Source organism: Sarcophilus harrisii, chromosome 2 (genome assembly GCF_902635505.1).
Source record: "Sarcophilus harrisii chromosome 2, mSarHar1.11, whole genome shotgun sequence".
NCBI classification, from domain to species: domain Eukaryota; kingdom Metazoa; phylum Chordata; class Mammalia; order Dasyuromorphia; family Dasyuridae; genus Sarcophilus; species Sarcophilus harrisii.
In genome coordinates this window covers 308,176,661-308,204,291 of record NC_045427.1, presented here as the reverse complement: position 1 = coordinate 308,204,291, position 27,631 = coordinate 308,176,661, and the positions used below count along the sequence as shown (strand labels likewise).

At 37.4% G+C, this 27,631-nt stretch overlaps 1 protein-coding gene across 5 annotated transcripts in view; it reads right to left on the bottom strand.

Annotated features, from left to right (window-relative positions):
• DPF3 (double PHD fingers 3) overlaps positions 1-27,631 on the bottom strand; it is a 330,115-nt gene that overhangs the window by 99,967 nt on the left and 202,517 nt on the right. For all 5 annotated transcript variants that reach the window (XM_031952579.1, XM_031952578.1, XM_031952581.1 and 2 more), the window contains exon 4: positions 74-201. In XM_031952579.1, the coding sequence (XP_031808439.1) occupies positions 74-201 (128 nt within the window). The remainder of the gene's footprint in view (positions 1-73; positions 202-27,631) is intronic.

Here is a 27,631-nt window from a genome sequence, read left to right as displayed (position 1 = left end):
CCTCATCTCAGAACAGGTAGGGGAGAAATCAGAGTAACCCTCCAAAAATCACCCCCCTCTCAGAAGTCTATACCTGTATTTCCTGGATGCTCTCCTCTTCTTTGGCATCCACTTTTTTTTCAATCCCTTCACCTCGTAATAAGGCTTCCAGTGTGGTACTTTCTGATGTGAATCCATCTTTCTTTAGGGGCAGATCCACTTCTGAAAAGCAGGAAAAAGCAGAAATAAATGTTGGACTTTGATACTGACTGTGAATAGTTAAGTAAAATGGGAGGGAACGAGAACCCTTCACTTAAAAAACAAGAGAAGGAAAGGACTCTATTATAGTATTAGTTTCTCCCAAGCAGAGTCAGGTGGGAATTTTTTTTATTCATTCATTTCAGTCATATTCGTCTCTTCTTCATGACCTCATCTGGGGTTTTCTTGACAGAGATATTGGAGTGTATTGCCATTTCCTTCTTCAGCTCATTTTACACATGAGGAAACTGAAGCAAACAGGGGGAAGTTTCTTGCTTTTAAGAAAGATTTATGTGCATATGGCATAAAAAACCCTAGAATTTATTTTCTATCATTTTGAATAGAGGATACAAAAAGATTTCCTCAGAGCCATTAGTTGTAGGCACTGAAAAAAAAGGTGGAAGCCCCTTTCTTAGACTTTCCTCAGATTTTCCATCTTTCTGTCTCAAAGTCCCAAATGAAACATGATAATCTAAAGTCAGAATAATGACAAAAACAGGGTGAAGTTGAGGTCATAGTGGACGTTGGCCATATTTTTCTTTATATTTTCCAGCTTGTTACAATTTTGATAATGGCAATGTCACCATGCTCTAATCGGTGATTGTCACCCTACTAAGACCACCACACCCCAAGTCCCCCAAGCCTAGTCCTCTTCCATCCTTCTTATTTCAAGCCAACCCAGTAGACTAGTAACTAAATACTATGACTACATGGACTGTGAATTGAGAGATAGGAGGTAAAAGAGGATGAAAACCAAAAAATCAAAATGAACCCATATCATTCTAGTCCAGCTGATCAAAGCATAAAATAAATATCAATAAACGTGATTATAATAGTGATTAATGAGATTCATACAGTACTTGTTAACATTTGTAAAATGTTTTATGTATATTTTCTCGTTTGAAGAAATACACAAGCCCTGATAAATAGGTACTAATAGGTAGTACTATTATTCCCATTTCATAGAGGAGGAAACTGAGGTTCAAAGACATTAAGTGATTTGCCCAGAGTCAAATACATAGTGCCAAAAGTGGGATTTGAACTCAAGCCTTCGAGATTCCAAGTCTCACACTTTGTGTCCATTATGCCAGCATTATTGCTGTTCATTCATTTCAGTTGTATTCAACTCTTCATAACCCATTTGGGGTTTTCTTGGCAGAGATACTACAGTAGTTTGCCATTTCTTTCCCCAGTTCATTTTATAGATGAGGAAACTGAGACAGAGTTAAGTGACTTGCCCAGAACATACATCTGGTTAGTGTCTGAAACTTGAGTTGAACTGAGACTTCCTGACTCCAGGTCCAGCACTCTATCCTCATCAGTGTGCTACCTGGCTGCCCTATCATACCAACTGATGTAATAGATTAAAATAGGCAAAATTGTAGACTAAAATCAATGGAACAGTTCTTAAATATTCTGATTTAAAATGTTATATCATGTCACTTGTTAATATAATTTTTCCTAAATATGTTTAGAAGAATTGCACATGTTTAAACTATATTAGATTGTTTGCTGTTTTGGGGAGCAGGGAGAGGAGGCGAAAGGGAGAAAAATTTGGAACACAAGGTTTTGCAAAGGTAAATGTTGAAAGCTATCTTTGCATGTGTTTGGAAAATACTATTAAAAATAAAATAAATTTATATACATATATATTCATACATATATAACTTTTCCTAGTTGTATCTATCTAATAGAATCAAATTAAATGGGACTATTTGTATTTCCTGGTTTTCAACCTAGAAGATGGCTGTCCAAGGGCATTATTCCAGCTGACCTATAAAACCCATGAGTTTCCAACATTGCTGTTAAACAGCCCTTGGGGTCAAAAAGAAAAGGCAACTGATTTCTCCCCCTACCCCCCAATCTCTGACCACAGGGGGAATGAGAGGGATGGCACTAGAATTAAGACAGGCTTCTTATAAAAGATGGGATTTTAAGTTAGGACTTAAAAGAAGCCATTGAGGTCAGTAGAGGGAGAGATCCTGAAAAAAAGAAAATAACAGGGCTAAGGGGGGGGGGGGGGGAGAGAGGGGAGAATGTTGTCAGAGGTAAGAAGGGAAAAGTAGGTCTAAGATCTTGCAGGATATAAGTCTTGGTTAAAGACTTAAAGGTGAAGTCAAACTCGAAGTCTTTTCATGTGTCTTTCTTTTTTATCTCCTCGTGTGAATGAAAGTATTAACTAATACTTTAAACCTACACATTTTCAATTTAACACAAATCCTTTGCACCAGGTGGCATGGGGGAGTAGATGGAGCACTGAACTAGGAGGCAGAAATCCTGAATTCTAATCTAGGATCATTATTCTCAGTTGTTTCATCTGTCAAATTGTGGCGCATTAAGAAAGACTCAAGATGTATATATAGTTATATACATATATAATGTTTATATAAATGTTTTAAATATTTTAAATATATTTTATAATATATAGTATTGTAATATTTTTAAATAAAATATTATACATAAAATGTTAATACATATGCACATATATATAATATAACAAACATATAGATCATAAAATAGTTGCACATCAAGACCAAGGAAGCATATATTGAAATATTTAATCTAGACAAAAGTGACTAACACAGTTTCCTAAGTTGACTAGCTTTCATTCCAATACAACCAGCATCTCAACCTGCTCCTGAACCACATGTGGCAAGGCACCAGGCTGCCTAGGAAGAAAACAATCAATCAAGTATTTATTAAACATCTTCTGGGGCAGGCACTGTTCAAGGCATTAAGAATACAAGTTCAAAAAATTAAACAAGACAAGTACTTATAAATGTATTGCATGTATGTGTATGTAGGTATACCCAGAATAAATATAAAGAAAAAAAGGAAGGAAGGAAGGAAGGAAGGAAGGAAGGAAGGAAGGAAGGAAGGAAGGAAGGAAGGAAACATTTATTAAATTCCTGCAATGTGTTAGGCATTATACAATTATTTTCTCATTTGATGCTCATGACATCCCCATTTTACAGTTGAAGAAACTGAGGCAAACTGAGTGACTAGCCCAGGATCACACAGCTAGTACATGTCAAAGGTCAAATTTTAACTTAGATCTTCCTGACTCGTATGTTAAAAAAAAAAAAAATACTTCATTACCAAGTAGTCTAGGAGAAAGAGAGAGTTAGTAATTAAGAGAATCAGAAAATATAGAAGATAATGTTCGAATTGTATCTTAAAGGAAGAGAGGCACTCTTTGAGAAGGCAGTAAAGAAGAAGTGAATTCTAGGCAAAGGGAATGGTCCATGAGAGGCAAAAAGACAGGAGATGGAGTATCCTGTATGAGAAATAGAGAGGATGGTTTGGCTGAATCAAAAAGTAGGAGGGAGGGAGTCATGTCTAATAAAACCGGAGAGATAGGTTGGGGACACATTTTATAGGGCTTTAAAAACTAAGCAGAGGAGGTTTTAGTTTATCCTAGAGGCAATAAGAACCTGCTAGAGTTGGTTGAATAGGAAAGCCACATGGTCCTCTCTGTGCTTAGGGAAAATTACTTTGGTGGCAATGTGTAAAGTGAACTGGAGTGGAAAGAGACTTGAGTAAAGAGATCAATTAGAAACCTGTTCCAACAATCTAGAAGACTGATGATGAGGATCTGAACCAAAATAGTAGCTGTGTGAGTTTAAAAAAAAAAAAAAAAAAAGAGGGGAAAGATATTGAGATGATGTAGAGGCAGAAACACAAGATTTGGCAACTTAGAATTGTGAGGTAAAGGAGGGTGTGGAATTAAGGTAATTTTCTTTTTATTGAGTCATTTCAATTGTGTCCAACTCTTTGTAACCTAAGTTGGAGTTTTCTTGGCAAAGATATCTTTTTTGTTCTTTGTTTGCTTGTTCTTTTTTCCTTACCATGGTTTTTTATTCTCTTTTAATCTGATTTTTATTGTACAGCTTAACAAATACAGAAATATGTTTAGAAGAATTGTACATATTTAACCTATATTGAATTGCTTTCTGTCTGGAAAAGAGGAGAGAAGGGGAGAGGGGGAGAAAAATTTGGAATACAAAGGTAAATGAAAACTATATTTGCATGTATTTGGAAAAATAAAAAGCTATTATAAAAATTTTAAAAACAAAACTGGGAATATGGTAGAGCCTTTGATAGTAATAAGCAGGTTTGGAAAAGATGATTTATTGGAAAAGATGTTGAGTTTGGACACATTCAGTTTAAGCTGTCTTAGGGTTATGAAGGAAGAAAGGAAGGAAGGAAGGAAGGAAGGAAGGAAGGAAGGAAGGAAGGAAGGAAGGAAGGATGGAAGAAAGGAAGGAAGAAAGGAAGAACGAAGGAATGAAAGGAAGGAAGGAAGAGAGGGAGGAAGGAAGGGAGGGAGGGAAGGAGAGAAAGGAAAAGAAGGAGGGAGAAAGGGAGGAAGAGAGGGAAGAAAGGAAGGAGGGAAGGAGGGAGGGAGAGAGGAAAGGAGGATACAAAAACTATATACAAATAGTATATGTATATAGTATATATAGATATATAGAGACAAATACAAATATACACACATAAATATATTTAAGCTATATGAATAGATATATATACATATATTTATGTAGCTAATATAAACATATCACTCTTTATTTGTTAATATAAAAATCATTTCCTCTTCCAGAGCAAAAGCAATAGCCATTGCCATTCAAGCCAAGAGCCTCACTGGGCCCTGGTATGCAGTCCTGCTTTCATTTCTAATTGGGAACAGAGATATTTGTTGGGTGTCTTCCAACACAATCTACCACACCAGAGATAGCTACTGTGTAAAACAATCAGTTTCACAATTTTAAAAATTATAAACCTTCTTAGACAAACACGTTTCAAGCCACGCAAAGTCTTTCTCTTTAAAAACAAATTTTAAAATACCCCATCTATTAAATGCAACCGCTTCCAGACATATACATATAGGAAAATGGTGAGTATTGATATACATGTGTTTATACATACACACATTTATACACAAATACATACATAAAAGAGATTGGTGACTGGCAATATACACCAATATAAGCTTATATACATACATATACACACACACTCACATATGAGATTGATGATTGATGCTGTGTGTGTGTGTGTGTGTGTGTGTGTGTATGTGTGTGTATTAGCCATACCCACTGGCCATACAGTGCAGTCCACAACCACGGACATTGCATAAGCAACCTAAGTGTGCCAGTTAATTCACAGAAAGAAGAGCTACCACTGGGTGGCTGGAACCACTAAGCTCATTAACAGGACGTGGCAAGATCAGTCTCAAAGTGCAACATGGGAGCTCCTTCAGTAATTAAAATCCCATGTCACTTAAAAATGCAAACACCACAGATGTCACATGCATGTAAAGCCCTACTTCTTCTGCTTCATTCTTTCTTTTCCTTAGCTTGGGGTACTGGCCTGGGAACCCAAAAGTCATATAAGGATTATAATAAAATATGCCATATAAGAAATAAATTAAGACAGCTCTTCTTTGGGGAAATATACAGAGAGAAGAGCTGTCTGTTAGCTGCTGAGTTTCCAAGAGATACCATCTTTCGGGATCCTGTGCTCTGCCAACAGACAGACTGCCCCAAGGGAAATTGTGGTGAAACACCCAGACAAGGCATATCCATCCGTCCATCCATCATGTGCTCTCTCTGTGACTCAGGGGCATGGAGATAGAGTTACGGTGTAAAGGAGGAGGGGGTGGAGAGGAAAAGCTTTAAACAATAGGAGAAAATTCTATTGCTTAAATGATTAGGGGGAGTGTGTGTGTGTATATGTACATATATATGTATAAATACACATATATATATGCATGTCATAGAGAGAGAAAGGGGGGGAGGGAAAAAGATTCCTCCCCTCCTTTAGTCCCTTTAGCTTTTCTTAAACACACACACAAAGGCAGTATGTCCCTTTCTGGTTGGGATTCTGAGTACTTCCTTGGATTTGCACATCACTTTAAGGAGCAAAAGAAACCTAGAGGTCATTATCTCATTCCACCATATCAGATTCCCTGTGAGGGGGAAAAGGGAGCTGGTTTTGTTACCGCTCACTTCATAGAAGGGGAAACTGGGACCCAGAAAGGTTCTGTCATAAGACAATGGCTGAGCCAGGAACAGAACTGGTCAGTTGACTGCTCACCCAGGCTCCATCTTCTTAGCCACTGCCTCCTTTGTTATTCTTAAAGCTGAGCAGTGATGGAACACCCAGTGAGGGCACTACAACCCACATTTCTGATTGCAGTTGTATCTCTCTGCACACACACCCCAAAACCCACACACACACTTTCTTATTTATTTTGCCATTCTACATCAGGGGAGGTGATTTCTCAGTACTCCTCATTGCTTTCCTTTGTAACAAGACACAGAGATGCATCCATCCCTGCCCCCCTTGTGTGGAAGCTCAGGGATATGCTTCATCACCCAAAGGTCTGTTATACAAATATGCCCCTGGAGGTTAATATGAGACCGCTCAGTTCATTTCACCAATGGCCTGAGCCACAGGAAAACACCCACAGTGTCAAAGCAAACTAACCATTGGACTCATTATTGGACCAATAAAACGCAGCCTTGTGTAATGAGGGAGACTAGCCAATGAGGGCCCAGTTCTTGAAGGATGAACAAACATTAAGATGGGGCGAGAACAGAAATGGGGGAGGTGGAAGACAAGGTTACAGAAGACAGAAAGGAAAGATGCACAAAATAGCTCATGGAATAAGTAGTGATTCCTCCCTCCTTCTGAATTAAATTAACCCTCCTGAAAAGAAAGCATGTGTCTCCTAAAAACTTCCCGTCCCAGTGGACATGATGGAGCAGACTCCCTTAGAATGAATGAACTAGAGTATACCAAAGGGGAACAAAGTGGGAGGGAAGAAGATAATGAAAAGTCACAGCTCAGCAGGGTATGGAGCACCCTAGTTCTGCAGCAAGCTTCATGGCCCTCAGACAACCCCCCAAAGGCTTTGAGAAAGATCACGAAAGAATCACAATGGCCGAAGTGCCAGTTCTGGGACCTGTCCATAGGTCACTGATAATATATATCCATACCCAGAAACCAGAACTAAGTTTTTCCATATCTATAGTACCTCAGAAGCAGAATAGAAATAGAGACAACAGGTGCAAAGAATAAGAATTGGGGAATAGCTGGGTAGGGGTACTAGGATATACAAATATAATGAGATATCATGGTGATATGATTATCATTGAAATGATAACTATAAGAAATTCTGAGAAATATGGAAGAATCTGTATGAATCAATGCAGAGCAAAATAAACCACCAAAGCACAGTATACAGAACACCCAGAATGATGCTAATTAAAAGATTACTAAAAAGGAAACCCAATTCTGAGAAAATGAAAAGCCAGTAATGGTCCCAGAGAACAGCAAATGAACCATAACTACCTCCTCTCAGTAGAGAGATAGCAGGAGAATGGTGTCCACACTGTCAGATATGGTCACGGGTATCGGATATTTTAACTATTTTTCTTTGTTACAAGACAGGGTTCAATTTAGAGGAAAAGATGTAAGGACATTTCCAGAAACGACTGCCATGGAAAAACAAACCCAAAAGATCAATAAAAATTATTTTTAAAAATAAAAGGAAAGAACTATTGTGAATCTCAAAGAAAATGCACAGAGATAGGTTTGTGTTGAGAGAAAAGATGAAAACATTAACATAGCAAAAAGAGAAGGGAATTGGAGGAAGAAGGAAATGAAAAACAAGAAATAGAAATGAAAGAGGCAAGCAATATGTGAGAAGATAAAACTTCAAAGTCCATCCAAATGCTGAAAGAAGTCTTGCCTTCTATAAACCAAGTAGAACCAAGTCCTCTGAACACAGATTAATGCAAGACATGCAACTATTAAAACCAGTTCCAATTGATGGGGGCATAAGGGCCTTGCCTCAGATTTTGAGATATTGTTCTTTGACATTTGAAATATTCTTTAGGCAAAAAGGCCTACTCTTTCCTTGCCAGTAATCTTAGACTTCCAAAGTTGCTTTCTAATCTAGCTTGGTGTCTATCAAGCACTTACTGAGTGCCAGGCACTGTATTAAATGCTGAAGATACAAAAAGAGGCAAAAACGTGGTCAAAAAGTCATATTGTAACAGAGGGGACAGTAAGCAAGTAACTAAATATGTATTGGATAGATAGATACATAGAATCAGTTGAAGTTGATCTCAGAGGTTAGAAATTAGCAGTGGGGGAGTAGACAGCCTAATTTTTTTTAAATTAAAGCTTTTCATTTTCAAAACATATGCATGGATAATTTTTCAGCATTAACCCTTGCAAAATCTTGCGTTCAAATTTTCTCTTTCCTTCTCCTACCCTCTCCCCTAGATGGCAAGTAATTCAATTTTTATGTTAAACATGGCAGAAATATATGTTAAATTCAATATATTCATACATATTTCTACAATTATCTTGCTGCACAAGAAAAATCAAATCAAACAGGAAAAAATGAGAAAGAAAATAAAATGCAGGAAGCAACAACAGAAAAAGTGAAAATGCACTTGTGAATACTCAGTTCCCACAGTCCTCTCTCTGGGTGTAGATGGCTCTCTTCATCACAAGATCATTGGAACTGTAGACTTAATTTGAATTAGAAGCCAGGAGACAGTAGGAAAGGAAAGCCCTCCAGGAGTTTAGAAAGGTGAGTTAAGAAAAAGAAAGTCCTATGACCTACCTAAAACCCTCTTCCCACATCATGGGACAGAGAAAGAGAGGTATGATAATAATATATGTAATATTACATTACACATAGTGTTATATAATATATAATAGAAATGTAATGACATTGTAATGTATAATACTAATAACAATACATACTCCACATGTAATATATAATAATACTATATGATATTTCCATAGAAATTTATAGTTTACAAAGTGTTTTCACAGACATGATCTTACTTGATCCTTACATGTCAATAAAGTAGGTAAAGTAGATATTATCCCCTTTTATACAGAAAAAAAAAAATGGGTTTAAGGTGAGGTTAAATGAATTGCCCACGTTTATGCTACAAATAAATGCTATAACAGTATTAAAATACTTAAACCTCCTCATTCTAAAGTATTTCTGTGCCAACATCCCAACAGTTTACAGTTGATGAGGACAGCCCAAGATCACATCATCAAAAGGCAAACAGAGCAAGTGAACTGAAACATGATACAATCTATTCAAATAAACATTTATTAAGCACCTACATGTCAAGCACTGTGCTAATCACTGGGGATTCCAAAGTAGATAGAAGAGGGGGAAGGTAATAGGACACTAGGGGTACCCAGTATAGGGAGGGGGAAAGGGATGAGGAATCTTGTGGCATTGAATGGAGACCAGGAAATGCAACATTTGAAGAGTGGAGTGATCTGAGAGTCTAATTTCTGCTTTCTAAAAAAGGGACGACATTGGGAGGCATTTGGTACTCCATTCAGAGGGAAGAGGAGGCTGAGAAAGGGGTGGCGGTCAAGTCTTGAGTGAACAGCATGGTGGTGAGCTTGTCCTGGGGGGGGACATCCTATACCTGGAATTGAAACCAGGTCAGATGTAGAGTAGAGTAAAACAAAAGGGAGTGTGATCTGGGGAACATGAGCAAAAGACTGGGAATATTGAATCTGAATTCTGGATCCACTGCCAAAGAAGAACTTCATCTTTCTCTGATTTGGTTTCGTTGCCTTTAAAATGGGAATAGATAATATGACCTCTTTTCATCCCGATGAATATGTTGCTTGGCTAAATAATACTCACCAAGTTTGAAGTTGTTAAAGAGGTAGTTTTCTTTTAAAATAGTTACAATATTGTACTACTTGCCATTCGGGGGAGGGGGTGGGGGAAGGAGGGGAAAATTGGAACACAAAGTTCTGCAAGGGTTAATGTTGAAGAATTATCCATGAATATGTTTTGAAAAATAAAAAAGCTTTAATAAAGAAAAATGAATAAATAAAAATAGTTAAGAAAACACATTCTCAACAATACACGGAATATTCAATGCAACCCAACCTTCAGTAGGCCTTCTTACTATCCTTAGTTTTTTCTTTGCAGAAAGCAAGGAAATTCTGGGAAACGACATGAGATGGTTAGTGCTTGACTTGGAATCAAGAAGAGGTGAGTTCAAATGTGGCCTCAAATACTGCTTACCTGTGTTACCTGTGTCACACACACACACACACACACACACACACACACATCCTCTGCCTCAGTTTCCTCAACTGCAAAAAAGGGATAATAGTATCTACTTCCCAGGGTTATGGTGAGGGCAAAAATGAGATAATATTTGCAAAGCACTTTGTAGACCTTAAAGTACTATATAAATGGTGGCTATTATCATTATTTATTATTATTACTAAATTTTCTCTCCATGATTGCTCCCTTTTCATCTCCTTTACTAAAGCTATGGCAACAGCAGAAGGTTCATCCCTGAACAAATAATGGAAGGCAGAAGGGGGGAAATGAAATCGCCTGCATGTCTCTCCCCCTGCTCCCCGAATAATGAGTCCAACTCAAGCTGCTGTGCCAAGATTGATGGCTGCAGACTCTGACACTGCAGTAAAGAGATAAATGACTGGTCATTTCCCCTTGATGCACTTGGAGGCATCCATCCTCCCAGCCGTACCAAGCTCAGGCAAGTCCCACTCCAAGAGATAGATAAACACTGACAGATGAGGGGTGGGGGTGATCAGGGGTGGGGGGAGGGAATGTCTGAGTGTCCTTCCCCCACAGAAGGACATAGCTGGACTCCTCTACAGGCCGGGAGAAGGTCACATTGTCCATTCGCCACCACCTGGCTATAAGATTTTCTAGCCCTCTCCTTTGCCTTCCTCCAGCCCCCCTCCCCCAGCTTTAGTCCCCATCCATAGTGGAACACAAGGAAGCAATGGGAGGAGGGCAAAGCAGCTTGACAAGCTCATCCATCTCAGGATTCATACTTGGCACATCAGGGTTCTTTAAGTTGCTCCTCATCTGGGAGGGTGTTGGAGGAGTGAGGAGGATGTTTTGAGATGAAAAGAAATCAGCACTAATATCAGAGAGCAAATGGTGGGAAAAGACACAGTGGGTTGAAGACTATTAGAATGTAGGGCATGTATCAAAATGGTAGGAAACTAATTAAGATGCAGGGCTTTCAAAAACAGGGGAACTTGGATGAAGCCTTTTCCCATCTGCAGTGTTTGGATCTGACTAGGTACTGGAGCGGTTGGTGGGCAAAGCAGTCAATTCCATCTTCCCTTCATTTGGGGAAATATGAAGGACCCCTCTATGCAGGACCCATAGTTGCTCTTATATATGTCTGCATTTTCCCAATGACTGGAATCTTACCTTCAATATAACACATGCTTTAGAAATGTTCACTAAATGCACACACACTTTCAACATGATACCATCATCCCAGGAGCCCCAGGAGTCATGTAGTCTAAAGATAACTGGATGGTACAGTGGATAAAATTCCAGACTTGGACTAAGGAAAATCTGGATTAAAATGCAACCTTAGATGCTTGATAACCAAGTGACTTCTCCTCAATTCAACCTCAGTCTCACAATCTGTAAAATGGGAGGTTGGATTCAATGGCACATAAAATTCCTCTAAATAGGTTGTTGTCCTTGTTCTCTTGAAGAGTACTAAAATGACATCACTATGTTAGAGTTGCGTTACAGTGTATCTGACAATACAGCCAAGAGCACTCTGCTACAGTCTGTATGAATATTTTGGGACAGCTTCTCTAATTTTGTATACCTCACATTTCTTCTGAACTAATCCAATTCTCTTGTAGTCTTCCAGCTTCCACTTAAAGCAGGGTTGTACTGTATGAGATCTAGAAATGGTCAACCAGCCCTTGCCTAAAGCCTTCCAGTAATGGGGTACTTGTATATTAAGGCAACACATTCTGCTTTTAGACAATTCTCGTCATTAGGAAAATGTTCTTCATGTTGCACCAAAATCTGCCTCCATGTTGCTTCTACCCATCATTCCTAGTTTTGCCAACTGAGCCAGCCCTTCAAATATTCAGAAACAATATCATGTATTTCTAAGTCTTCCTTTCTCCAAGCTAAAAATTCCCAGTTCCTCCAACCAATCCTTACATAAATTATCTAGATTAGATTTCTAGATTAGAAATAGAGACAATAGACTCAAGGAAAAGCCAAAAAGGATATTGGAAAATGGCTAACTTGACCTTTCTGGCCAAAAGAGCAGCCTGGCTGTGTGTCTCTGAGGGAGAAGGATAGTCAGAGAGCTCGGGACTCTCATGGCATGACATTATTTCTGATCTCATTATCCTAATTACCTCTCTCTAGATGTGCTTCGATTTTTGACATATAAAAACTTCAGAGGATCCCTGATTTCCTCAATGTGAGTTGAGGAAATCAAAAGATGCACATTACAGCTCATTCAGTCTGCCTAGTCTATGTGAGTCTCCTCTAAGTTCTCCCACAAATTCACTACAAAATGTGCCATTTACCCTGATGGAGGCTTCCTACAATATATTCTCTCAGTATTGTGGGGATAACAGTGGAGTGCACAGGTTGTCCATCAATTATCCCTCCCTACCTGTGATGAACTCATCTTTTTTCCCCCGCAGGCCTATTTTTCCCTGATGACATCCCTCACACCGCTTCTTCTGTGTAATTTCTCATTTGTAATGTGTCACAGCCAGTTTACGCCCACCACATGCCTCCCTAGTGCTCTTCAGAGATGGTAGCATTCCATGACTCACAGCTCTATAGCTTCATCGAAAAAAAATTGGCATTATAAAAATGGGCTTTTGTTTCAGGAAAAACTTAGAATCATTAAAAGTACCACATAATTCCCCCAAAGCACTCCAACTCCTTCTCTGCCTCTTGTTCATTCTGGGCCCAGCTCATTATCCATTTGCAATGTCTGTCCTAGATATACGGACTGATGGATGAGCTCTATAGATTGTCCATCTAATTCTGTGTCACAGTCGGGACAAGAAGCATTCTTCAACTATGGTTTTTCCTGTGTAAACAATTAGGCCAAACTCTTTTGAATGATTAGGAGGCTCTACAATGTTCCAGGGAATGATGCCATCAGGATAATCCCATTTACAAACAAAAGCATCAGGAAAACCTCACCACCTATATGGAATTCCTCTGTCACTTGGATTCTGCCAGACCTCCACCATAACAGAAGTAATCATCTTTGAAGAGTTTCCTTCTTCTTTTTTTATCCTTTGTGTGTTATTAAAAATCTGAGTTCCCACAAAGCTTTTTCTATTGTTATATCTTTCAAGACATCTTCTATGATTTTGACATAATGCTTAGGAGACACCTTGTTGGCAGTTTTTGAGACAACATTCTGTTCAGTAAACAGTAAAAAATACTGTCAACAAATAATAAATATAATAGGATCTTATATTCCCTATATATTTCAATCTATTGTGTTATTATAAAAATATGATCTTCTGTGGAATATATTTTGCAAATTCTGCTTACTCCTTTCTAATGATTTTATCATAAATGTCCTTGATGGATATATGGGTTACTCTCATTTAAAAGTTATATAGATGAAAAATAGATAATGGTCTTATTATGTCTTGTCTTTTTTTTCAATAAGTTCTAAATTTTTTCCACATTCTTATATCCTCCTTTCTTTAATGTTTCTTCCTAACATGTGATACCCAAAGTCATCTAGAAGTTATTCTTTCACCTATAGGTTCTTCCTATTCTGACTTGTCTACTAAATTAAATTCTACTTAGTTTGATCTTCCTAACTGACTTTGTCTTTGATATTGAAATCACTTCTATCTATTCCCTCCTAGCTACTTGGGTTCCCCAGCCTACAACACATGTCTAACAAAAACTCCTATCCAACAATATTTTTAAAAGGGTACTTTTCTTGGTTTCATCATGAATTTTCTGGGTTTCCTCTAAGAAACTGACTTACTAATTTTGTACATCAATTTTCCAGACTATTAAAAGGCTGTAATATTGGTTCTCAATATAGATCAAGTATTTTGAAGTTGAAAGGTACCCAACTGATTGCAGTGAACTATCTCTGAATTTAGTCCAGAAAGTACAAGAAAAAAATTTGTCTCAAGACTCTTTTGTTGCTATTTTTAATTAAATTAGAAGGCTTTTCTCCCACCAGGCATCAGCTGATTTCCATCGCTATGTATGTATTTTGTCAGCATCTTTTGAAGAATATTTACTATCCACTCTTCTTTCCCCTTATCTTGAGGGAAGAAGACAGAGATACATTATTGAAAAACAGCCCACAAAAGTCCCAGAATTGGAGCCATGTCATCCCCAAGCCTTGTAAATAATATAAATTGCATACTTTATTAATTTCACAAGCACAAATGCCTACTATGTGCCAGGGAGGTGCTGGAGATAAAAAAAGACATAAATGAAACTATCTGTACCTTCCAAGAGCTTATATTCTTGGGGAAGAGGGGAGATGGCAAAATATAGACAGATGAGTAAATATTATAAATATATATGTGTATGCATGCGTGTATATATATGTATATATATTTAAATATATGTATATGTGTAGGTGTTTTCACAAACAAAGTATTGGGTAGACACTAACATTTGTAGAAATAAAAAAGAGCCTCATGGAAGAGGTGATGTTTGAGGAAGCTAAAGAGATAATAATAAAGAGAAATTGCATTTCTAGCATAAGGTTCAGCCTTGTTCAAAAACACGTGGTGGGAAATAGAATGCCATACATAGAAAACCCAAAAGAAGTCTGCTTGAGCTAGAATTTAGAATGCGAGAAAAGAGTAATATTCAGTATAACTAGAAAGGTAGGCTTGAACCAGATTGTGAAGGGCTTTCTATGACAAGCACAGAAGTTTATATTCTATCCTAGAAACTACAGGGAGGTATTAGAGCTTCTCTAACAGAGAAGCAATCTCATCAGCTGTATTTTAGGAATATCAATTTGGCAGCTCTGGATAGATTATAAAAGGGGAAAACTTGAGGTACAGAGACCAAAAAAGACGTCATCACAATAGTCGACCAATATATGATGAAGGCATAAACCAGGGCAGTGGTCACTCATGTGGAAAGAAGGGGATGGTTTTTTTAAATGTTAAGATGTTGGACCAACAAGACTAGGCAACTGAATATAGGGTAGGGGAGTAAAGATAAGAAAAGTGTGAATAGGGGATCATTCTGAGGTTGAAAATTTGGGGAAATAGAATGATGGTAGTGCCTCTGAAAGAAATAGGAATGTTAGGAAGAGCACTGAGTTTGTGGGGGAGGAATCTGAATGTAAAATATTACTTTCTCTTATTTGCCCAAGGACAAAATACAGTGAATACTGAGCTGAGTCATTTGCAAAATATAATAATTAAAAGAACTGAATGGTTACCTGAAGTTATAAGACTGGGAATACTTCTGAGATACAAATGCTCACACTGAAAATTTAACAATTGGCTCTTGCAGGTACAAGTTGACTCCAGCACACCAGCACACCTCAAATCCTTCACAGCACCTCCCTCCTCAAAGACATAATGGGACGCAGCAGATAATGTATTTTAGTAGAAAGAGCACTGGATTTGGAATCAGAAGAACTGTGGCTCCACCACTACCTGTATAACTTTGGGAGACAATATTCTCTCTCAATTTATTCATCTTTTAAAATGGTGAGGATTAATTGCATGACGTCTCAGACTTCCACCTCCCCTTCAATACTATGATCATATGCATTTAAAATACATATTGACTTCCATCTTTAGCTTAGGGAAAAGAGCAGATTATTGGAGTTCTGGAAACAAGGCAGTTAACAGAGAAGAAAGCATCCATTGGGAAATGAATGTAAACTGTTTGCATTTTTGGTTTTTTTCTGGGTTATTTTTACCTTCTGAATCCAATTCTCCCTGTGCAACAAGAGAACTGTTCGGTTCTGCACACATAGATTGTATCTAGGATATATTGTGACATATTTAACATGTATAGGACTGCTTGCCTTCTGGGGGAGGGGGTGAAGGGAGGAGGAGGAAAAGTCGGAACAGAAGTGAGTGCAAGAGATAATGTAGAAAATTACCCATGCATATGTTCTGTCAATAAAAAGTTATAATTATGAAATAAATAAATAAAAAGAAAAAAGAAAGCATCCATTGGGGTTAAACTGACAGGGTTCCCAGAGCCAATCTTTGTAATTGCCTCCAGTGGCCATAAACACTCACCTGATTGATGGAGAAAGGAGGTAATGTATGAAATACCAAAACCATAGTATCCAGAAATAACATGTAAACAACCTCTAGAATTGGAAAGGATCTCAGGAGGTCACCTGGTCTAATATGAAAAAAGAATCCCCTCTACAACAAGCTACACAAATGGAAATTCAGACTTTACTTCGAGACCTCCACCAAGGGGATACTCACTACTCATTCTATTTTTGGCTTGTGTGGGAGAAGGCTGTAGGAATGGGAAAGGGACTTGATCTGGATAGGAAGAAAGAGGAAATTATGAAAGAGTTTAGTCTAGTAAAGAGGGCCAGAGATTAAATGTGGGGAGAAAAAATTGGGGGAAAATGAAGAAAATTTAAAGGAAATTTTAAAATTTAAAGAAAATTTAACATTTATATCCTACTTAGAGATTTTGTAAAAGCAAGTTGAAGAAAGAATAGAACTAAAGGAGAATTCAGGAACAAATCCCTTTAAGAAGACTCATGGAGAGGATTCACAGAGAAAGGAAAGATGGTAGTTGGCAAAGCAAGGTAAGCAAAATAACTGGTAAGTTAAACAAACTGGAAAACTAAATTGATAAGTAAATATATGTTGGTTTAAAGACTCAGAAAAAAGAGTTAAGTCCCAAAAGGGAAAGAAAATACAGTACATTTCTCAAGTAGCTACTAAAACAAAGCAAATGAAGTTGGGCGTTGCTGTCTAGTTATAAAGATTTTTCAACAGATTTTTAAAAGGTGAAGTAAAAATACTGATGAGACATTTATTACAATATTGATAATCTCATTCTACACAGAAAGTAGGAAGAATTTTGCCATAGCATAGATTAACTAGAAAATATTTGCATTTTTCTCACAGCCAATAATTTCTTTCATAAGTCAATAAGCATTTATTAAGTACCTACTATATTCAGGTACCACGGAGTGCTGAGGAAACAGAGAAAAGCAAAAAAATTCAAACAACAAACAAGATACAGATATGACAAATTGGAATGTCTGCTTCTCTCACAGTTGTAGGTTGTTGTTTCTCCTACAAGAGAAAGCGAAAGCACTTTTCAAGTCCAGGGTATGAGGGACAAGGAAATTTTCCTGAAAAGATTAGAAGTGGGGCTTGAAATAGGAGGTGGCTAAGGAAATTTGAAGAGGAACTTCAAGTGGAAAACCTTGATCCTTCACTCCTTCAGGAGTTCACAACATAATATTCTCACTCTTTTTGTTGTTTGCGTTTTGTTTTCTTTCTCATTTTCTTTCCTATTTGATTTGATTTTTCTTATGCAGCAAGATAATTGTATAAATATGTTTATATATTGGATTTAACATATATTTTAACATGTAAAACATATATTGGATTGCTTGCCATCTAAAGGAGGGGGAGGGGGAAGAAGAGGAAATTTGGAACATAAGGCTATGCAAGGGTCAGTGTTGAAAAATTATCTGTCCATATGTTTTCAAAATAAAAGCTTTAATAAAAAAAAAGGAGTCTGTAAAGTAGAAGAATGACACAAAAGGGAGAAAAAAGAAGGAAAATTATAACTGTGCTCTTGAAATCAAAACAAAACTGAGTTTTTTCCTGAAGAGGATGGAGTTAGATGCTCTGAGAATAAAGGGATTGCTGCAGGTCCAGTAAGGAATGAAAAAGTAGAACCACTGAAACCTTACTGATGAGAGATCACCCAGTAATGGTCAGGAGGAGAACAGTGATAGTAATGGATGACTCTGCTCAGAGGTACTAAGGCTGCCATTTTTCAAATGCATAACAATTGAAAACTACTTCTGGTGATTCACAAGAACCCTAGTGGAACAACCAGAAGAAACCTAGAAATTATTGACAAGGTAATAAAATCTTGGGCATGAATATGAATACCATAGGGGCAGAATTTCTGCAGAGCACCTTGATGATACAATAGGTAGAATGTACCAGGCCTGGAGTCAGAAGTCTGGGCTCAGACATTTACTCAAGAAAGAAGTCATCAGTTAAATCACTGGTTACAAATGCCTAAATTTAGTCCCAAAACAAGATCTTCCTGCAAGAAGGCAAATTTGCCCTCAAAAGTATCACTTGAGATTTAGTAGGATAAAATTCAGGTTCAGCATAGGGAGAAGAAATAAGTAGAGTATATTCAAATTAAACATGATAGGTAAAAGGAGCAGTATTGTAACAGATAACTTACATTTTTGGTGGACCTACTTGACACAATTTTATGATTTCCTCCAGCTGTGTTCAGGAACATATGTATAGAAACAAAGGAGGAAAAGAAGGAAGATGGGAATAATTCAGGGTAGTGATTTGACAAGCAGTGATAAGTGATAGGGAAAGCAGAAAAAGCATTTAGAGTAGAGAATAGAGTTGCTTCACCAAGGGATCACATTAAGGAAGGGTGATATATGTATAGTCAATACAAGGACAATGCCTGGGAAATAACTGAGTGGCAGAGGGAATGAAAATATGATGTGGATAATATACAGAATTAGAGATCATAAAGCATGGTAAAATAGAGATAATTAACATGTATAATATTAGATATAATATACATAAACATATATAATATAATAATAATAAAATAGAGATAAATTAAATAGCTCTAATCATTAAGTTGTTCCTTATATTTACTCTAAATAGGTTTCTCTGTAATTTCACCATTTTTCCTTCCTTGGTCCTCTGAAGTAAAGCACAGATCTTATATCTCTTTTCTATTTGGCACTCCACTAAAAACAGCCTTTTAAATACCTGAGAATAACTATCCTATTTTCCCTAAGTCTTCTCAAGACTTAATAAATATCTCTCTTCATGAGTCCTCTTTAAGGGATTTGCTCCTGAATTATCCTTTAGTTTCTTTATTTCTATTCTTTCTTCAACTTGCTTTTACAAAATCTCTAAGTAGGATGTAAATTTTAAATTTTCTTTAAAATATATTAATATATTCAAATATATTGAATATTTATTCAATATAAATTTAATATTCAATTAAAGGAATTGAATAAAATTCTTTCAACCAATCATCCTAAGGCAGGATCTCAATGTTCTTCACCATCCTGGCTGCTCTCTGGATGCTTTATAACTTATCAATGTCTTTCCTAAAATATGATTTCCAGAGCTAAATACTTTATTTCATATGTGGTTGGATTAAGGCAGGATAGAGAAGAATTATCATCTCCCCTTTCTTATACACCACATCAATCTTCACTCAGAATTCATCAGTTCTCTTGCTAAGGTAAATAGCATTTTTCATCATGAGTCTTTTTTAATTGTTGTGGATCATTGATCAGAGTAGCTAAATTTTTCATAATTGATCAGTATTACAAAATTGCTATTCTTGCGTACCCCTCATTCTTTTCAGTTCACTTTGTATCAATTCACATAAATCTTTCTAGGTTTCTCTGAAATCTTCCCCCTCATCATTTCTTATGGCACAGTAATATTCCACTACAATCATATACCACAACTTGTCCAGTCATTCCCCCAATTAATGGGCATCCCCTTGATTTCCAGGTCTTTGGCAATACACACACATATTGCTACAAATATTTTTTGTAAATATAGGTCCTTTTTCTTTTTATTTATTGTCTTTGTGATACAGACCTAGTAATGATACCACATTCCCCTCAATGTAGTCTAAAATCCCCTTAGCTTTTTTGATCACCATATCACACAACTGATTTATATGAAGTTTACAATAAACTAAACTAAAGTTTTTTACTACGGTAAACTAAAGTTTACAATAAACTAAAACTCCCAAGTTCAAACCACTATCAAGCTAGACTTCTTCTATTTTGTACTTGTGACAATATTTCATTTTAAACTAAGTTTAAGGTTTTACTTTTTTTTGTTGTTCATGCCTGAGATTTCATGAATTTGCTGAACTCTCAATATAAAAATTCCCTGCACCCACGATTAACTCCTAGTCTCTAATTTATAATCTTGCCTAGGTTATTGAAAGTAAATCAACTCACTTATAGTCATGTAACTAATATATATTAAGGGCAAGACTTGAATCTAGGTCTTCCTGGGGCTTCTAACTTTTCCCTTTATCCAATACACTGTGCTATCTTTTTATATTTATTTTTATTTAATTTTGTCTTAAACAGCTAGGTGGCACAATGGCCCTGCAATCAGGAAAACTCATCTTCCTGAATTTAAATCTGATCCCAGATACTTATTAGCTGTGTCACTTAATTCCTATATGCCTCAGTTTCCTCCTCTGTAAAATGAGCTGGAGAAGGAAATGCAAACCAGTATCTTTTCAAAAAAAAAAAAAAAAAAAAAAAACTCAAATGGCATCATGAAGATTCGGACATGACTGAAAAACAACTAAATAATATAGTTTTGTTTTATAAGAATTGCTCCAAAATTCTACCCTATCAAGATATTTGGATCACACCTCTCATCTGTTGTTCTAATTCAGCTTTGTATCATCTACAGATTTGACAAGTATACTATTTCCCCCCATGTCTTAGCATAGATCCTTGGAGCACTTCACTCGAGACTTCTTTTCAAATTGACATGAAACCATGAGTGATTTTTGTTTGAGCCCAACCATTGAGCCCATTCCATACCCATATAAACACACTACACTCCCAGGGCTCCTCAAACTTTTTAAATGGGGGGGCCAGTTCACTGTCCCTCAGACTGTTGGAGGGCCGGACTATAGTAAAAACAAAAACTTTGTTTTGTGGGCCTTTAAATAAAGAAACTCCATAGCCCTGGTTGAGGGGGACAATCGTCCTCAGCTGCCTCATCTGGCCCGTGGGCCGTAGTTTGAGGACCCCCGTGTGAGTCTAGTCCTTATTTCTACATTAGATTCACAAGAAGAACTGTGTAACCTAAATTCAAATACACTGGTATGAAATTCTCTCCTCTTTGGTAAAGACCAATATTCCATGCCTGTGTGAGGTAAAGACAGAGTTTGTAAGAGGAGTGATCCGTTCTTTCCAGTCTCTTTGCTTCTACTGGTCTCCAGCTTCCAACTTTAAGAGAAAAGGGACTTCAGGTGTGAAGGGAGCCAAAACTCTGGAAAGAAGAATTTAGATCATATCCTCATTCCCAGCTGCTAAATTCTCTTTCTTGGTTGAGTTGTTACCTCATTCCCAATGGAAGAATTCCTTTACTGCATCTTGTCTGGTATATATTCTCAATCTATTCTTTGCTATTGGCTATGTGTGTTTTTATAGAACTGGCACTTAGTAGAAAGTTTTGGATATAAAGCTTGAGGTCCCCTATTCCCATTAATAGAATTGAAAAGCTAAGTTTGAACCTAAAAATTACATTCACTAGACTTACTATTTAAGGGAGAAGATAGACATAATTCTAGCCCAGTACTCCCTCTCTCTGAGGTGAGCAGAGTCAAGGCCAGCCTCTGGCCCCCAGCCTCCTGTTTCTCCTCCCTGCAGGAACTGGTTTGCTGAAGGTTTTTTGAGGCAATCGGGTTGACTTGCCAAGGGTCACACAGCTAGTCATTCTCTGAGGCTGGATTTGAACTAGAGTCCGTTTTACTCCAGGGCCAGTGCCACAAAGTGCCACCCAACTGCCCCACTGGCAGGAACTGAAGTCTCTCTTAAAGGAAGCTTAGGGAGAACATGCTAGAAATGCCTCTATTCCTGCCTCATAGTAAGACACCGTGGCATTACATGCTATATAACATAAAATGGTTTTGTCAATGTTTCATTAAAATTTAGGTAAATTCTCTCCATGGTATTCCCCTGATCTACCAGTCTGCTCAACCTGTCAAAAAAAAAAAAAGGAAAGGTTAGTAATACATAACCTTTTGTTAGTGAAAACATGGAGACTCCTCATAATCACTGCTTCCTTTTCTAACTAGTCACTAACCATACCTTGTTATAGGGCCTATTACACTATGACTGCTACAATTCATTTTTTAGTGTCAAAATAGTGGTTTCTGTGACCTTTCTTCTAATATATGAAAGTGTAAAAGAAGGGGTTCCCCACTCCCCATACCTCCATTATAGGCACAAAAAACCCAGAAGGTAATCTCAAAGTGTTAACGAGGTGTGGAAATGATTGTAGAGGTGCACCTACCTCTGATCCCTTTATGAGGTGTGAACATCTCTCTGTTTGAAGCAGGAAAGCAACTACCCCCTTCTCTGAGCAAACAAATTAGCCACATCTCTAAGGGCCTTCAACAGCTAAGCCCTGAAAGCTATTAGACCAATAGAAGATACTAGTTCCAGGAGAGAGAGAGAAAGAGAGAGACACAGAGAGAGGGACAGAGAGAGACAGAGACACGGAGAGAGAGAGGGGGAGGAAGGGGGTGAAGAGAGAGAGACAGAGAGAGAGGGAGGAGAGGAGAGGAGAGGAGAGGAGAGGAGAGGAGAGGAGAGGAGAGGAGAGGAGAGGAGAGGAGAGGAGAGGAGAGGAGAGATGGAGGGAAGGAGGTAGAGAATTACAGAGTCATTTTAAGAAATCTTGACAGCAGAGATGAGAATTACCTATGAAGACAAGCAGACCTTGGGATCCCAGCAGTGCAACCAACTCAATGGAGACACTACAACCAAAGACAACTGCCTAAGGACCCTCCAAAGAAGGAAAGAATTTACAGCTTCTTTGGAAACAGAGATTGTGAGTTACTCTTACCACATGGTGTGTCTCACTGTCACGACAGCCTAAGTTTGAGCTCATTCTTCCCATGGAATCTGAGTGTATTTGTGGGAAAATGTATCTCAGGTTTGTGTGGAATATTTGTTCTGCCATTCTTGCTAAGTCATCTAAGTAAATATTTGCTAAGCGTTCTTTGAATCTATCAGCTGGTTGTTTCTGGGAAGCAGAGTCTCATAAGCTAGAGTAGCAAGAGCAGTACTCATAGAGTTGACCCTAAAACTTGAAGCAGCAGCTACAGTTTGGGGACCCCATCTTCAAGTCGGAACAAAAGCAGCCCAGAAACAGTGCTCTGTAAGAATATGTTTATTAAGTAGAATTTTGTAATTTCAAATGCCATGTTTGCTCTGGGGAATGTAAAGGAATTTATATTACATTCTAGAAAATATACATGCCTACATATATTTACATAGAGATGTTAATAATTAAGACTTTCTTTGCTTATTAGAATTTTTGTATGTTGTGAGTTTATTTCTTTTTTCCCTAGAGAATGAGTTAGCATTCCTACATAGAATCCCAAAGCCATAAACTTCCAGAAAGCCTTTGATCTTTAGTTGGAGAGAACAGCCCAACAGCATTGTCCTAATACTGACCAAGTAAGTCACTTAGAGGCAGAACTCCCCCCCTTCAAAAAAAGAAACTACATTCATATTAATTGATTATACATTGTATTAGTTGCTTTCTTTCTTTTGCTATGAGCCCTGGAACTATCTGAAACATGTCCACATTTCCCCATTTAAAATTTGATAGAAAATATTTGGGCCCAAATGGCCCCAGAGCATCCAATGTCATAGCTACTAAGAACTTTCACAATCCCCTTGTTAGCCAATATAGAGTAAATGGATAACATCCTAATCCTATATTCTCATTCCCTCGACCAATTATTATCTTCAAAGATCCCAAATTCAAAGTAATAAAAAAGTCTTGCTTCTCACTAATCACCGTCCTGTGACCCATGAAAATGCCTTAAAAAAAAAAAAAAAAAAAAACTAACATAATTCAGGAATGGAAGTTTTCCAAAACAAAAACAAAAGACAGAAAAGCTAACTTTGAGGCTTACATACTACTAACCCAATCTGGGTGCAGATGTGAAGACCTGAAGCATCCCTATCTCATCTCCAGCTGCTTATAAAAAATATCTATTAATAAATCCATTTCTGACACATAAAGTCCCATACATGGACTTCCTCTTCTTTTTCCTTTCCTGATATGGATGCTGATTTACCAAATAATCACTCATTTGGAGTGCCTTCCCTGCCAAATGTAGGAACTCATACAGAGAACCCTCAGCTGCAGTTAGGGGCCCTAATTTTTTTAAACAATACATTCTGGAATTTTTCCAGGAATCAAAATCAAGCTCACTGGCCTATGTTTTGAAAACTCTATTCTCATCCCTGAAAATGTGGAAAATATTTGCCCTTCTCAAATCATATGGTTTCTCCTGCTCTTCCTGCCTTTTCAGAAACTATTGACCCTAGCTTAGCAATCATATAACAATAATAATGATAATTCTAACAATAATAATATTTATTTATGTAGTGCTTCAAGGTTTACAAAACACTTTACAAAAATCAATTTATTGTATCCTCATAACCGCCATTGGAAGTAGCCATTATTATTATTATACTCTTTTTGTAGTTGAGGAAACTGAGGTAAAGGGCAAGTAGCATGGCCAAGGTCAAGCTAATATCTGATGTTAGAATCAGGCTTTGAACTCAGCCCTTTCTAACTACAGGTCACACCTTCTGACCATTTTCCATTATAATTTGTCCCACTCATCATAAATGGCAGTCCCATACCTTTTTTGATCTTTCTCATTTCTCTGATATAGTTTTGTTTTGTTTTTTTAAGTTTTATTGTCCTTAGTTTTCCTTACCAGAGTTCTAATCCTGTCTCTGTCTAAAGTTATTTGTGATCTCAAGTGTCTACTCTAGGCATAACATTATTGGAAATTGATAAAGTAAAATGCATCTAAGAAAAGGCCAACTGCTGTTATTGTTCATTCATTTGCAGTTGTGTATGATTCTCCGTGATCCCATTTGGGGTCTTCTTGTCAAAGAACTACTTTGCCATTTTCTTTTGTCTAGCTCATTGTACAGATCAGGAAACTGAGACAAAGAGAGTTAAACGACTTGCCCAGGGTCACACAGCTAGTGTTTAAAGCTGGGTTTGAACTCATGTCCTCCTGACATAAGATCCTGTGCTCTGCCCACTGTGCCAGCTATGTAAAGGAACTCTAAGTCACATTGTAAGAGGGGTCCAAAGGAACCTAAAGATATTAAGCTGGCTGAAAAAAAGATTCAGGGATAAGAGGAAAGTCTTCCAAGGTATTTTACATCACTTCCCCTCATATTTTATATTCATCTAAACTGACCAATTTGGTTTTCCTCATACATGATATTCTATTTGCCATCTGTCACTATAACTTTACACAGGCTGCCCCTCCATTCATACTTCCAACTCTTAAATAAGCAAGCAATAGTTATCTATTTATTAGACACTTACCATGTGCCATACACTAGGGATAGAAGTAAAAATAATTTTTAAATCCCTGCTTGCCAGGAGTTTACATTCTAAAAGGGGAAATATGAACTTTCTGTCTCTGTCTCTATCTCTGTGTGTGTGTGTGTGTGTGTGTGTGTGTGTGTGTGTGTCTTTTTTGCCTCTATCTCTATTTCTCTCTGTCTCTGTTTCTCTGTGTGTGTGTGTGTCTTTCTGTCTCTTTGTTTCTCTCTATGTGTCTCTGTGTGTGTCTCTCTGTCTCTGTCTCTTTCTGTCGTTCTATTTCTTTCACTGGTTCTGTGTGTGTCTCTCTTTCTCTATCTGTGTGTATTTTTTTCTCTGTCTCTTTCTCTCTTTCTGTCTCTCTGTCTCTTTGTTTCTCTCTATGTGTCTCTGTGTCTGTATGTGTGTGTGTCTCTCTCTCTTTCTCTGTGTGTATCTTTTCTCTGTCTCTGTCTCTCTTTCTCTTTCTGTTGCTCTGTTTCTTTCACTGGTTCTGTGTGTCTCTCTTTATCTATGTGTATCTTTTCTCTGTCTCTCTCTCTTTCTATCTCTCTGTCTCTTTCATTATCTCTGTCTCTCTGTCTCTGTCTCTTTGTTTCTCTCTATGTGTCTCTGTGTCTGTGTGTGTGTGTGTGTCTCTCTCTCTCTTTCTCTGTGTGTATCTTTTCTCTGTCTCTGTCTCTCTTTCTCTTTCTGTTGCTCTGTTTCTTTCACTGGTTCTGTATGTCTCTCTTTATCTGTGTGAATCTTTTCTCTGTCTCTTTCTCTCTCTTTCTATCTCTCTGTCTCTTTCATTATCTCTGTCTCTCTGTCTCTGTCTCTTTGTTTCTCTTTATGTGTCTCTGTGTGTGTGTCTCTCTCTCTGTCTCTCTCTTTCTCATTCTGTCATTCTATTTCTTTCACTGGTTCTGTGTGTCTCTCTCTCTTTCTCTATCTGTGTGTATTTTTTCTCTGTCTCTTTCTCTCTGTCTCTCTCACTGTCTGTGTGTGTGTGTCTCTCTCTATCTGTGTGTGTTTCTGTTATTGTTTTTCTCTGCCTCTCTATTTCTCTATCTCTGTATGTGTGTCTCTGTCTCTGTCTCTCTCTCTCTCTCCCCCCCACACACACACATATGTATATATATGTAATATAAAGAGGGCATGGGGTGGCACAATGGACAAAGTGATGATCTTGGAGTCAGGAAGACCTGAGTCCAAATCTAATCTTAGACTTTTATTAACTAGGTGACCCTGAGCAAGTCACTTAATATGTTTCCCTTAGTTTCTTTATCTGTAAAATGAACTGGAGAAGGAAATGGCAAAAAAAAAAAAAAAAAAAAAAAAAAAAAAAAAAAACACACCAGTATCTCTGCAAAGAGAACTCCAAATGGAGTCATAAAGAGTTGGATACAACTAACAAATGACTAAACAACAACAATTGGTTGAGTGGGGGCAGAGGTATCAGGAAGGGAGAAGGCAGCCATGGTCAAATCTGCACTTAAAGAAATTACTTTGGCAAGTGTGTAGGATGGATTGGAATGGTGAGAGATTCAAAGTAAGAAGACCCACTAGAAGCCATTGCAATAATCTAGGGGAGAGGTAATAAGGACTTAAACCAAGATGGTAGTTGTGTATCAGATGTGAGAGATGTGAATATAGAAATGGAAATATTTAGATTTCCTGCATTTATTCAAGGACCCCTTTTGACATGAGTCAAATATAAGTATTAATTCCATTATTAATATTATAAATCAAGTTTCCTGATTCCCCAGGTATTAATGCCCTCATTAGTTTACAATCACTTTGCATATATTATATACTTACTTATCTGCGTATCTCTTGTTCTCACCAGGGAAATATAAGCACTGTGAGGGCTGGGACTATTTTCCCTTTATGATTTTGTATTTCTAGCAGTTAAATGGTAGTCCCTGACACATAGAAGGTACTTAACAAATGCTTGTTAAATTTTCTATCAGTAACAGTGGAGTTATTATATTTGGACTCTAATGTCCTAATCCCTGATTGCTACATGTGAAAGGAGAAATGGCACTAACAGAAACCCCCCCAAAAGAGAAAAATAAATCAAATAGGCACTCATGAGGTCTGTCCTGGGTACCATAAAATTTTGAGAATCACAAATCTAGAGCTGAAAGTAACCTTAGAATCCAATCTTATAATTTTACAAATGAAGAAT